This window comes from Pseudophryne corroboree, chromosome 1, assembly GCF_028390025.1.
Source record: "Pseudophryne corroboree isolate aPseCor3 chromosome 1, aPseCor3.hap2, whole genome shotgun sequence".
Classification (NCBI taxonomy): Eukaryota; Metazoa; Chordata; class Amphibia; order Anura; family Myobatrachidae; genus Pseudophryne; species Pseudophryne corroboree.
Genome location: NC_086444.1, coordinates 486,855,916 through 486,869,510, shown reverse-complemented (window position 1 = coordinate 486,869,510; position 13,595 = coordinate 486,855,916). Strand labels below are relative to the sequence as shown.

The following is a 13,595-nucleotide window of genomic DNA, read 5'->3' as shown; positions in this document are numbered from 1 at the left end:
TCCTTTCACCAGGTTTAATACATCTGCCCCCATGTTTTTTTGCATTTCTTTTGTGGGGGTGGGGGGGGGGGGGGGTTTACAGCAACCAATTTCCTGCCTAAATAAAGGCAAATAAATATACTACAAAACAATAGGAAGCAGCTATGCAAGGTAAACAAAAGAACTTGCTCGAAGCTGTTACATTTTTATTTATATTTAATAAAGAGAAAGTAAAAAATGAAGGGCCTGATTCTGAGTAGCCGATGTCTGGCACATTGGAGCAATGCTTTTCCACTGCGCATGCATCTAAGTTGCACCACGCATGAGTCCTGATTGTGCATGGAGTCACAGTGCTGATTCAGAAGCATGCTCTGCATCTAACTCAGAATCAGTCCCTAAATAGAAAAAAAACGTTGCAGTCAAGCCTGGGATTAAAAAATACATACACATAAAATTATTTACAAACACAAATGATCACAATGTACAAAATCAAACCATATTTGCCAACTTAAGACTGGCTCTGCAGCACACATAAGCCAGTAAGATTCATCAGCCAACCACTTCCACTGTCCGATGTCAAATTCAGTAATCAGTATAAGCAGTACTTTTGTGACTGTTGGTAAAAAGCACCAGATAGGCTAATGGCCATAAAAGCAGGCCTATCACAATCCCTCCTGCAAAATAGAGATCTCTGATTGGTAAGAAAACTTATGATACTTCCCCTGTAGAATGTACTCTGGCATTAGCAAATTAGGCAAAGGAAGAAAAGAGAGGAGGATGAGTTGTGTTATTTCTGGTGTTTTAGTAACATAAAAAAAAATCATAGCATGAACTCACCCCATGTTTCTAGCAACACACGGAGGTAACCCTACCTAACCCACCTACACCTATTTACAAGATAGGATGGAGTGAAAATGATGGGATGAAAAGTTTGTCCAGTTGTGCTAATGTTTGGAATGGTGGAACGTTGCTACACACACACACACACACACACACACACACACACACACTAATTTTGGTAGCTACGGTATATAAGATGTACTGTAAAGAAATAGTGAGTTTGTCACAGCCTATGTTGTGGTTAAGGGGAGAATTCTTATTGGTTTTCCCTAGAAAAAAAGACAGTACGGTACAGTTATTTTTGGGTATATCTCCAGGCAGGGTCGGATGCAAGGCCACGTGGCCCAGGGGCTGAAAATGTTTTATGTGCCTATAGTGAGAAGGGGAGGAGCTGTGACAAGTGATGTGTGGGTGTGGTCAGTGCTGCATGGGTGTGTCCACACCTACACTATCAGACCCACTGTCTCATAAAATACATGAAAAAAGAAAAATTGCAGTTTTGTGAGAAAACTAGAAATACAATTTTAATACTTCTGGTTTATGGCGACGGTGTGGCCAGCTAGGTGGCTTGTTATCATCATACTGTCATGATGATGGGCCTATTTTTATATGGAGGCCTTGTGCTGTAACTCCATGCGCCCCACTATTAATCTGGCATTGCCTCCAGGAACAAGCTGGGCAGCAGTTTGTTTATCACTGGAACATTGCTTAGTGTAGTGTCGTTATCAGTGCTAGCTTCCCTGACCAAGGGCTAAATTTACTAAGATGGGCGTTCTATTTAAGATGGGATGTTGCCCATAACAACCAATCAGATTCCAGGTATTATCTTCTAGGAGGGGCTAGATAAATGAGAAGTAGAATCTGATTGGTTGCTATGGGCAGCATCCCATCTTAAACAGATCTCCCATCTTAGTAAATTTAGACCCAAGTCATAGTTTGTCAACTTTGTAAAATTTAGAAACCCATTTAATAAAAATGTTACACTGACCACAGGCTGAAATGTTTTGTTTTATCCAGTAGCGGATCTTGCCACGGCAAGCAGGACTTTTGCCCGGGGCGCCGCCTTCCGGAGGGCGCAGGGCGCCATCCGGAGGGCGGAGGGCGCCATCCGGAGGGCGCTGCACCAGGGCAAGATCCGCTGCTGCTGTGTGCCCCCTGCTGCCCGCTGCCCCCTGCTGCCGCTGGCCGCTGCCCCCCCGCTGCAGCTGTGAAGGGAAACTAGATGCGTACGCGTACGCATCTAGTTTCCCTTCGTGGAGAGGTCCTTTACTGTGCGGTGCGCGATGACGTCATCGCGCACCGCACATCATTTCAGTCTGTACAGGGGGCGTAAATGACCACACCCCCTGTACGAAGCCACGCCCCCTATTGCCGCCCGGGGCGCACAGAGCGCCAGAACCAGCCCTGGTTTTATCAGTATGCTCCATTCCACCTAATAGATCAATTATCATAAAGTGTGCAGCTTCTATCAGAGACACTCCAAGCTGCGCTGTTGCCTTGTTTGTCATCACGTAACCCTTAACCACTTGCCTGGCATGGTCGCATCAGATGCGACCACACCAAGCTGGGTTTTCTCTGACATGGTCGCATCTGATGCAACCAGTCGGAAACGCCCACTAGGCTGCTATTGAAAGATAATCTTCCAGTAGTCGGCCATATCCCCTGCATCCATGGTCCCGCACCCTGCTAGCTCCAGTGATCGGACTCGTTTGTGCCCCCTCTCCCCCCCCCCCCAAGCCGCCTCAGCAGTGCAGCTCTCACCTAGCCGCGGAATTGCATCACTTCAAAGAGAAGCCGCGGCTTCGTCCCCCGTGTGTCCCGATCACTGTGCTCAGCAGTGATCGGGAAGCCCTCAGCCCCTTCCCCACCTCCACCCGGCGCCTATGGTTTGTGTTTGGATGTGTCCCAATCACTGTGCTCAGCACTGATCGGTCAGCCCGTAGCACGTCCCCAGACCCCCGCACCCACCTCCGGTGGCTCGGCGTGTCCTCCTCCTGCTGGCTTCAGCAGGAGGACGGGAGGGTGTGTGTCTCTGCCTCCGCAATACCTCCTATTACCTCTGTACCCCCACAAGTACAGAACAAATCTCCCCTGGCTACGCAGATCCCCCAGCAGTCATGTAGCAATCTCTGTCCGCCGACATCACTGGCAGAATTTGCGCCCCAGAATGCCGTGCCGTGCAGGGTCACACAGTGCTGGGAAACTTAGTTCTCCTCCAAGCACTATCTGACTGATCTCTGCGTAAGCAGAGATCGGCTGCACCCCCCAACCCCCCCCCCCCCCCCCCCCACACACACACAAATGCTCTACTGCACTCTGAATGTGGGGAAGGGGGAGATGTATGCCCATGGGGGTGGAGAGGGTGGGGGAGATCAATCACCAATGGGGGAGGGATAGAATAAAGTTTAATTATGCTAGAGGGGGGTTAAACTGATAATAAATAAATAAATAAAACCACTGGCCACAGGGTAGGGCAAGGGGGGTACAAAAAAGGGGACTTTTAACAGTGTGGATTATTTTTTTACTGCTAAGGGGGTGGAGGGTACTATTATTAGGATTTAAGACCATTTGGGCGTCTACTGTCAATGGGGGGGTGAGAAATAATTTTATAATGGGGACCTATGGACACGGGGGATGGGGAGCAGAGCAAAACAATTTTAAAATAAAATATTTTACTATATTATTAAAAATACTTTTTAAACTTTATTGAGTCATAAAAAAACGGCACTTTCTGAGAGTTTTTTGGAGGTAAAAATCATCAGTTAAGTAGTTAAACAGAGTAACAGTATGGTCTGCCATGTTCCATTGCGTTCTGATCATATTGCTTTGCGGTAATTTTAAGAATCTGTATAATTTGGTCCGATGTGTGTGCGTCTAATTGCTAACAATTCTGAACAGGTTGCAGTAAACCAATGCACTTGGTCTAATCCAGATGTGACAAAGGCAGCTCCCTGTGCAATACATACAGTTCACTTTCACTATATACAATAGGGCAATTCTTCGTGACGCACGGGACAGCTACACAAATTCAAACAACATACTTCTCCAAAATACTAAGATTTTATTGGGTCTAAAGTTATACAATAAGGCATTGCTACTAAGCAATTAAGTTTTCACATAAGAACAATTTCTTAACAGACCAGTTTAAAAGGAAAAAAAAATTAAAAGCGTGTGATGGACGGGACTTTATATTCACTCTCTGGAGAATCACCCAACAGACAAATACTGAATAAACAATATCTTTGCTTTATAGAGTCACAACTGGCTGCCTGAACCTTCCCAGGTAGCCGATGCTGCAACAGCCAAGCTGCAAAGTGTGTGCCATGAACATGATACTGTAAGTTCTTAGGGTTGCTGTTTATTCTTTGCAGTGTTTAACATGTAAAACTGTTGTTTAAATACATAACCTTAAAATGATACATTTACGCCAGGTTTGTGCAAAGTTGACTTGCAGTTGGGAGCTAGATGTGACACTAGTTTGCAGTGCAAACTAGTGTCACATCTAGCTCCCAACTGCAAGTCAAGTCCAAAATATGCTCTGACAGCCAAGTGCTGGAATGTGCAGGTCCACAACAGCTGTCAGTGTGACAGGTTGTCAATCCCAAACTCTGAATGCCTAGGCATGTCACCTGTCACCCCAGTACATCCTATATAGTGACACAGCCTGTGAGAAGGTAACAAGGTGATGGCTCTGACTGACCTTGGAATATAGTTGGTCTCGTCTCCCAAGCGGAGCTGAAAGTCCTTCCAGGCCGGGCTTGAATGCTCCTCCTCTGGCTCCTCACTCTCAGAGACTCGGGGGGATCTCTGTGCCCCCATGGCGGAAGGGTCGCCTTTTCCTGCTGGCAGCTGAACACCCCGAGCTCCTCGGAAACCCATGACAAAATCCTCAAAGGTGATGGAGCCGTCCCGGTCCGTGTCCAGGCGCCGGAAAATCTTCTCCACCTCGGACGGGCTGACCCGGAGCTCCGCGCACAGGGTGGAGAAGTCCCCGCGTCCCAGACGCCCGGAGCGCTTGGCGTCAAAGGACAGAAAGAGGGCGCGGAGCCGGGACAGGTCCTCCGTCTCTTCCATGCACTCCGGGGAGCAAGGACGGCAGCAGAGACCCGGGAATGGTCAGCCCTCAGCAGCAGTCAGGGATACAGCTAGCGGAGCAGGATCCGACTTTGGTAAATCAGGAGAAGTATGTTATTCTGAGCAGTACAAGTAATGAGAGCAGCAGGAACCCCGGGGGCAGCAGCGCCCAGCCAAGAGTGCAGGGAGAGCTGCGGACGTGGCCGCCTGTACTCAGAAAGTGACAGAAAGAAAGTTACTGCATGAAGGAAGCGCAGTACAGTGAAGTGTCTCCAGCTGGTGACTGCACAGGGACTGGAGCCTGCCCTCTCCTCTCTGTGGTGCCTGGCTAGGTGCCCTGTAATATTCCCCCTCGCCCGGTGCCTCAGGTGCGCGATGCCCACTGCGGGTCCCTCTCCTCACATGTACCGCATATCATTGTGCTGCTGTTCGCACCGTGCGTACCCGGGCAGGGCGATCTCTTAGAATAGACAGCGGCCGCCCTCCCGAGCAGGTAGCGGCTGCTGGGCTGTGTGTGGAAGGAAGAAACGGGTCACTGCTGGCACTTGTGTTATGTTACACTGTGGGCGGGGGAGCGAGTGGACGGGCAGCTACGAGGTATGGAGTGGAGGTAGGAGAAGGTGGCTCTTTGCGTAATAACTTATATGCTGCCGTAGTGCTAGAGCCTCCGCCTTCCCCAAAGACAAAACACACTGTACATCAGCGGGAAGGGTCACATTGGTGCGGGAAGAGTCTGATTCCAAAGTTTGTCCTGTACCTGTTGCGCAATAATTATATTCCTGTTTTCCTCTACAGTTATTAGGCTGTAATATCAATGGGGACACAGCAGTATGCTCTATGTGTTACAATAGTATTATTTATTAACCACTCATTGACCAGGGAAGAGGTTAACCCTGTAATAACCAGGTCCGTTTTAACTGTGTGTTGAACAGAGAATAAAGATGTCATTTTTTTTTTTTATATTTATTCAGGATCTTTGGTAGCACAAAAGTTTTTAACTTAGTAGCATTATGGCAAGCTGAGTGTGTGCAGAGGGGGCACCGCACATAGCGCTGCAGGGTAGGGGGGCGCAGTTGGCGCCAATTGTCAAAAATCTGTTTTAATTGCTTTCACTTGCAGTTTCCCTCCTTTATGAAGCCCAGCATCTCCTGACCGCCCCTGTCTCCTACCCTGAACCCTTCTGTCGCTATTACCTATACAACATTCATGAATTCAACTTGAGATTTATTTGTTATTAAGTCACAATGGGCCTAATTCCGAGTTGATCGCAGCACCAATTTTGTTAGCAGTTGGGCAAAACCATGTGCACTGCAGGGAGGACAGATATAACATGTGCAGAGAGAGTTAGATTTGGGTGTGGTGTATTCAAACTGAAATCTAAATTGCAGTGTAAAAATAAAGCAGCCAGTATTTACCCTGCACAGAAACAATATAACCTACCCAAATGTAACTCTCTCTGCACATGTTATATCTGCCTCCCCTGCAGTGCACATGGTTTTGCCCAACTGCTAACAAACTTGCTGCTGCGATCAACTCAGAATTACCCCCAATATTCTTTATTACATTTCAAGTTGCTGATATGCCCTGGATTCTAAACCATTGCCTGTGGCCTTGCAGTCAATCTATTCATTAAGCTGTCTGCCCTCAGTGGCGCACGCAGGGGGGGGGGGGGGGGTTCTCTAACGTCCTAGTGGATGCTGGGGACTCCGTAAGGACCATGGGGAATAGACGGGCTCCGCAGGAGACAGGGCACTTCAAGAAAGAATTAGGATACTGGTGTGCACTGGCTCCTCCCTCTATGTCCCTCCTCCAGACCTCAGTTTGAATCTGTGCCCGGACGAGCTGGGTGCACCTTAGTGAGCTCTCCTGAGCTTGCTAATAAGAAAGTATTTTGTTAGGATTTTTTATTTTCAGAGAGATCTGCTGGCAACAGACTCTCTGCTACGTGGGACTGAGGGGAGAGAAGCAGCCCTACTCACTAGAAGATAGGTCCTGCTTCTTAGGCTACTGGACACCATTAGCTCCAGAGGGATCGTACACAGGAACTCACCCTTGGTCGTCCGATCCCGGAGCCGCGCCGCCGTCCCCCTCGCAGAGCCAGAAGACAGAAGCCGGCGTGAGAAGCAAGAAGACTTCGAAATCGGCGGCAGAAGACTCCAGTCTTCAGCTGAGGTAGCGTACAGCACTGCAGCTGTGCGCCATTGCTCCCACACTAAACCCACACACTCCGGTCACTGTAGGGTGCAGGGCGCAGGGGGGGGCGCCCTGGGCAGCAATCGGGTACCTTATGGCAAAAGCAGCATATATACAGTTGGGCACTGTATATATGCATGAGCCCCCGCCATTATTTTATACACAAAATGCGGGACAGAAGCCCACCGCTGAGGGGGCGGGGCTTCTTACTCAGCAGCGCCATTTTCTCTCCACAGCTCCGCTGAGAGGAAGCTCCCCAGGCTCTTCCCTGCAGAAACACGGTAGAAAGAGGGTGAAAAGAGAGGGGGGGCACATAAATTTGGCGCAAAAACTGATATACAGCAGCTACTGAGTTAACACTAAGTTACTGTGTGATTCCTGTGTCATATTGCGCTGGGGTGTGTGCTGGCATACTCTCTCTCTGTCTCTCCAAAAGGCCTTGTGGGGGAACTGTCTTCAAATAGAGCATCCCCTGTGTGTGTGGTGTGTCGGTACGCTTGTGTCGGCATGTTTGACGAGGAAGGCTATGTGGAAACAGAGCAGGTACAAATGAATGTGGGGTCGCCGCCGACGGCGCCGACACCCGATTGGATGGATATGTGGAAGGTTTTAAATGATAATGTAAATTCCTTGCATAAAAGGTTGGATAAAGCTGAAGCCTTGGGACAGTCAGGGTCTCAACCCATGCCTGATCCTACAGCGCAGAGGCCGTCAGGGTCTCAGAAGCGCCCACTATCCCAAATTGTTGACACAGATATCGACACGGATTCTGACTCCAGTGTCGATGGCGATGATGCAAAGTTACAGCCTAAAATGGCTAAAGCCATCCGCTACATGATTATAGCAATGAAAGATGTGTTACACATCACAGAGGAAACCCCAGTCCCTGACAAGAGGGTTTATATGTATGGGGAGAAAAGGCAAGAGGTGACCTTTCCCCCTTCACATGAATTAAATGAGTTATGTGAAAAGGCTTGGGAAAATCCAGATAGGAAAATGCAGATTTCCAAACGGATGCTTATGGCGTATCCTTTCCCGCCAACGGACAGGTTACGCTGGGAATCCTCCCCTAGGGTGGACAAAGCTTTAACACGCTTATCTAAGAGGGTAGCCCTGCCGTCACAGGATACGGCCACCCTAAAAGATGCTGCAGATAAAAAGCAGGAGGGTATCCTGAAATCCATTTATGCACATTCAGGTACCCTGCTAAGGCCGGCAATTGCGTCGGCCTGGATGTGTAGTGCTGTAGCAGCATGGACAGATACCTTATCTGAGGAACTTGATACCTTGGACAAGGATACTATAAAACTGACCCTGGGGCATATAAAAGACGCTGTCCTATATTTCTCTAACGTCCTAAGTGGATGCTGGGGACTCCGTAAGGACCATGGGGATTAGCGGCTCTGCAGGAGACTGGGCACAACTATAAAGAAAGCTTTTAGACTACTGGTGTGCACTGGCTCCTCCCACTAAGACCCTCCTCCAGACTTCAGTTAGATTCTTGTGCCCGGCTGAGCTGGATGCACACTAGGAGCTCTCCTGAGCACCTAGAAAGAAAGTATATTTAGGTTTTTTTATTTTACAGTGAGATCTGCTGGCAACAGACTCACTGCAGCGAGGGACTAAGGGGAGAAGAAGCGAACCTACCTAACAGGTGGTAGTTTGGGCTTCTTAGGCTACTGGACACCATTAGCTCCAGAGGGATCGACCGCAGGACCCGACCTTGGTGTTCGTTCCCGGAGCCGCGCCGCCGTCCCCCTTACAGAACGAAGAGGTCCGGAAAATCGGCGGCAGAAGACTTCGGTCTTCACCAAGGTAGCGCACAGCACTGCAGCTGTGCGCCATTGCTCCTCATGTACACCTCACACTCCGGTCACTCCCCTGATAAAAAGCTGGTAATTTCTAAGAGGTTACTAATGGCGTACCCTTTCCCGCCAGAGGATAGGTCACGCTGGGAAACATCCCCTAGGGTGGATAAAGCGCTCACACGCTTGTCAAAGAAGGTGGCACTACCGTCTCCGGATACGGCCGCCCTGAAGGAATCTGCTGATAGAAAGCAGGAGGCTATCCTGAAATCTATATATACACACACAGGTGTTATACTGAGACCGGCTATTGCTTCAGCCTGGATGTGCAGTGCTGCTGCTGCGTGGTCAGATTCCCTGTCAGAAAATATAGATACCCTAGACAGGGACACTATATTGCTAAACGTAGAGCATATAAAAGACGCACTTTTATACATGAGGGATGCACAGAGGGATATTTGCCGGCTGGCATCCAAAATTAGTGCAATGTCCATTTCTGCCAGGAGAGGGTTATGAACTCGGCAGTGGACAGGAGATGCAGATTCCAAACGACACATGGAAGTTCTGCCTTATAAGGGTGAGGAGTTGTTCGGGGATGGTCTCTCGGACCTCGTTTCCACAGCAACAGCTGGGAAGTCTACATTTTTACCCCATGTTCCCTCACAACCAAAGAAAGCACCGTATTATCAGGTACAGTCCTTTCGGCCCAATAGGGGCAAGCGGGTTAAAGGCGCGTCCTTTCTGCCCAGAGGCAGAGGTAGGGGAAAGAAGCTGCAGCATACAGCCAGTTCCCAGGAGCAAAAGTCCTCCCCCGCTTCCTCTAAGTCCACAGCATGACGTTGGGGCGTCACAGGCGGAGCCAGGTACGGTGGGGGCCCGTCTCAAAAACTTCAGCAATCAGTGGGCTCGCTCACGGGTGGATCCCTGGATCCTTCAAGTAGTATCTCAGGGGTACAAGCTGGAATTCGAGACGTCTCCCCCCCGCCGTTTCCTCAAATCTGCCTTGCCAACCACTCCCTCAGGCAGGGAGGCAGTGTTACAGGCAATTCACAAGCTGTATTCACAACAAGTGATAGTGAAGGTGCCCCTACTTCAACAAGGAAGGGGTTACTATTCCACAATGTTTGTGGTACCGAAACCGGACGGTTCGGTGAGACCCATTTTAAATTTGAAATCCTTGAACACATATATAAAAAAAAAAATTCAAGTTCAAGATGGAATCGCTCAGGGCGGTTATTGCAAGCCTGGACGAGGGGGATTACATGGTATCACTGGACATCAAGGATGCTTACCTACATGTCCCCATTTACCATCCTCACCAGGAGTACCTCAGATTTGTGGTACAAGATTGTCATTACCAATTCCAGACGTTGCCGTTCGGTCTATCCACGGCTCCGAGGGTCTTTACCAAGGTAATGGCCGAAATGATGATACTCCTTCGAAAGAAGGGAGTTTTAATTATCCCGTACTTGGACGATCTCCTGATAAAGGCGAGGTCCAGAGAGCAGTTGTTGGTAGGGGTAGCACTATCTCGGGAAGTGCTACAACAGCACGGCTGGATTCTAAACATTCCAAAGTCACAGCTGGTCCCTACGACACGTCTGCTGTTCCTAGGGATGGTTCTGGACACAGAACAGAGAAAAGTTTTTCTCCCGGAGGAGAAGGCCAAGGAGCTGTCATCTCTAGTCAGAGGCCTCCTAAAGCCAAAACAGGTGTCGGTGCATCACTGCACGCGGATCCTGGGAAAAATGGTAGCTTCCTACGAAGCGATTCCATTCGGCAGGTTTCATGCAAGAACCTTTCAGTGGGACCTGTTGGACAAGTTGTCCGGATCGCATCTTCAGATGCATCGTCTGATAACCCTGTCTCCGAGGACAAGGGTGTCTCTGCTGTGGTGGCTGCAGAGTGCTCATCTTCAAGAGGGCCGCAGATTCGGCATACAGGACTGGGTCCTGGTGACCACGGATGCCAGCCTTTGAGGCTGGGGAGCAGTCACACAGGGAAGAAACTTCCAAGGACTATGGTCAAGTCAGGAGACTTCCCTGCACATAAATATTCTGGAACTGAGGGCCATTTACAATGCCCTAAGTCAGGCAAAACCCCTGCTTCAAAACCAGCCGGTACTGATCCAGTCAGACAACATCACGGCGGTCGCCTATGTAAATCGACAGGGCGGCACGAGAAGCAGGACGGCAATGGCAGAAGCCACAAGGATTCTCCGATGGGCGGAAAATCACGTGTTAGCACTGTCAGCAGTGTTCATTCCGGGAGTGGACAACTGGGAAGCAGACTTCCTCAGCAGGCACGACCTCCACCCGGGAGAGTGGGGACTTCATCCAGAAGTCTTCCAACTGATTGTAAACCGTTGGGAAAGGCCACAGGTGGACATGATGGCGTCCCGCCTAAACAAAAAGCTAGAAAAATATTGCGCCAGGTCGAGAGACCCGCAGGCGATAGCTGTGTACGCTCTAGTAACACCGTGGGTGTACCGATCGGTTTATGTGTTCCCTCCTCTTCCTCTCATACCAAAGGTACTGAGGATAATAAGGAAAAGAGGAGTAAGAACTATACTCATTGTTCCGGACTGGCCAAGAAGAGCTTGGTACCCGGAACTTCAAGAAATAATGTCAGAGGACCCATGGCCTCTACCGCTCAGACAAGACCTGCTGCAGCAGGGGCCCTGTCTGTTCCAAGACTTACCGCGGCTGCGTTTGACGGCATGGCGGTTGAACACCGGATCCTGAAGGAAAAGGGCATTCCGGAGGAAGTCATTCCTACGCTGATTAAAGCTAGGAAAGAAGTAACCGCAAACCATTATCAACTGGGAAGCAGACTTCCTCAGCAGGCACGACCTTCACCCGGGAGAGTGGGGACTTCATCACGAAGTCTTCATTCAGATTACAAATCGATGGGAACTGCCACAGGTAGACATGATGGCGTCCCGTCTCAACAAAAAGCTACAACGGTATTGCGCCAGGTCAAGAGACCCTCAGGCGATAGCTGTGGACGCCCTGGTAACACCGTGGGTGTTCCAATCGGTCTATGTGTTTCCTCCTCTTCCTCTCATACCCAAGGTGCTGAGAAACGTAAGAAGAAAAGGAGTGAGAACAATACTCATTGTTCCAGATTGGCCACGAAGGCCTTGGTACCCGGAACTGCAAGAAATGCTCACAGAGGACCCATGGCCTCTGCCTCTCAGACTGGACCTGTTGCAACAGGGGCCCTGCCTGTTCCAAGACTTACCGCGGCTGCGTTTGACGGCATGGCGGTTGAACGCCGGATCCTAGCGGAAAAAGGCATTCCGGAGGAGGTTATTCCTACGCTGATAAAGGTTAGTAAGGACGTGACAGCAAAGCATTATCACCGCATATGGCGAAAATATGTTGCTTGGTGTGAGGCCAGGAAGGCCCCTACAGAGGAATTCCAACTGGGCAGATTTCTGCACTTTCTACAGTCTGGAGTGACTATGGGCTTGAAGTTGGGATCCATAAAGGTCCAGATTTCGGCCCTATCCATTTTCTTTCAAAAGGAACTGGCGTCTCTTCCTGAAGTTCAGACGTTTGTTAAGGGAGTGCTGCATATTCAGCCCCCTTTTGTGCCACCAGTGGCACCTTGGGATCTCAACTTGGTGTTGGGTTTCCTGAAATCCCACTGGTTTGAACCACTTAAGACCATGGAGCTAAAGTATCTCACGTGAAAGGTGGTCATGCTATTGGCCTTAGCTTCGGCTAGGCGTGTGTCAGAATTGGCGGCTTTGTCATGCAAAAGCCCTTATCTGGTTTTTCATATGGACAGGGCAGAATGGCGGACTCGTTCCTAATTTCTGCCAAAGGTGGTGTCGTCTTTTCATTTGAACCAACCTATTGTAGTGCCTGCGGCTACTCGTGACTTGGAGGATTTCAGGTTACTAGATGTAGTCAGGGCTTTGAAGATTTATGTAGCCAGAACGGCTGGAGTCAGGAAAACTGACTCGCTGTTTATCCTATATGCCCCCAACAAGTTGGGGGCTCCTGCTTCAAAGCAAACCGTTGCCCGCTGGATCTGTAACATGATTCAGCAGGCTCATTCTGCGGCTGGATTGCCGCATCCAAAATCAGTGAAAGCCCATTCCACAAGGAAGGTGGGCTCTTCTTGGGCGGCTGCCCGAGGGGTCTCGGCTTTACAGCTTTGCCGAGCTGCTACTTGGTCGGGTTCAAACACCTTTGCAAAATTCTACAAGTTTGATACCCTGGCTGAGGAGGACCTTGAGTTTGCCCATTCGGTGCTGCAGAGTCATCCGCACTCTCCCGCCCGTTTGGGAGCTTTGGTATAATCCCCATGGTCCTTACGGAGTCCCCAGCATCCACTAGGACGTTAGAGAAAATAAGATTTTACTCACCGGTAAATCTATTACTCATAGTCCGTAGTGGATGCTGGGCGCCCGTCCCTAGTGCGGACTTTCTGCAATACGTGTACATAGTTATTGCTTAATAATGGGTTATGTTATGTTGGCATCCATTGTTGATGCCCTGTTGTTGTTCATACTGTTGACTGGATAAGTGTATCACAAGTTATACGGTGTGATTGGTGTGGCTGGTATGAGTCTTACCCGGGATTCCAAAATCCTTTCCTTATAATGTCTGCTCATCCGGGCACAGTTTCCTTAACTGAGGTCTGGAGGAGGGGCATAGAGGGAGGAGCCAGTGCACACCAGATAGTACTAAA

At 49.5% G+C, this 13,595-nt stretch overlaps 1 protein-coding gene across 1 annotated transcript in view; it reads right to left on the bottom strand.

Annotated features, from left to right (window-relative positions):
• The window catches only part of RASEF (RAS and EF-hand domain containing), a 174,996-nt gene extending 169,543 nt beyond the window's left edge, over positions 1 to 5,453 (bottom strand). The window contains exon 1 of the mRNA XM_063913812.1: positions 4,520 to 5,453. Coding sequence (XP_063769882.1) covers positions 4,520 to 4,893 — 374 coding nt within the window. The 5' untranslated portion in view covers positions 4,894 to 5,453. The remainder of the gene's footprint in view (positions 1 to 4,519) is intronic.
• Between the last annotated feature and the right edge of the window lie 8,142 nt (positions 5,454 to 13,595).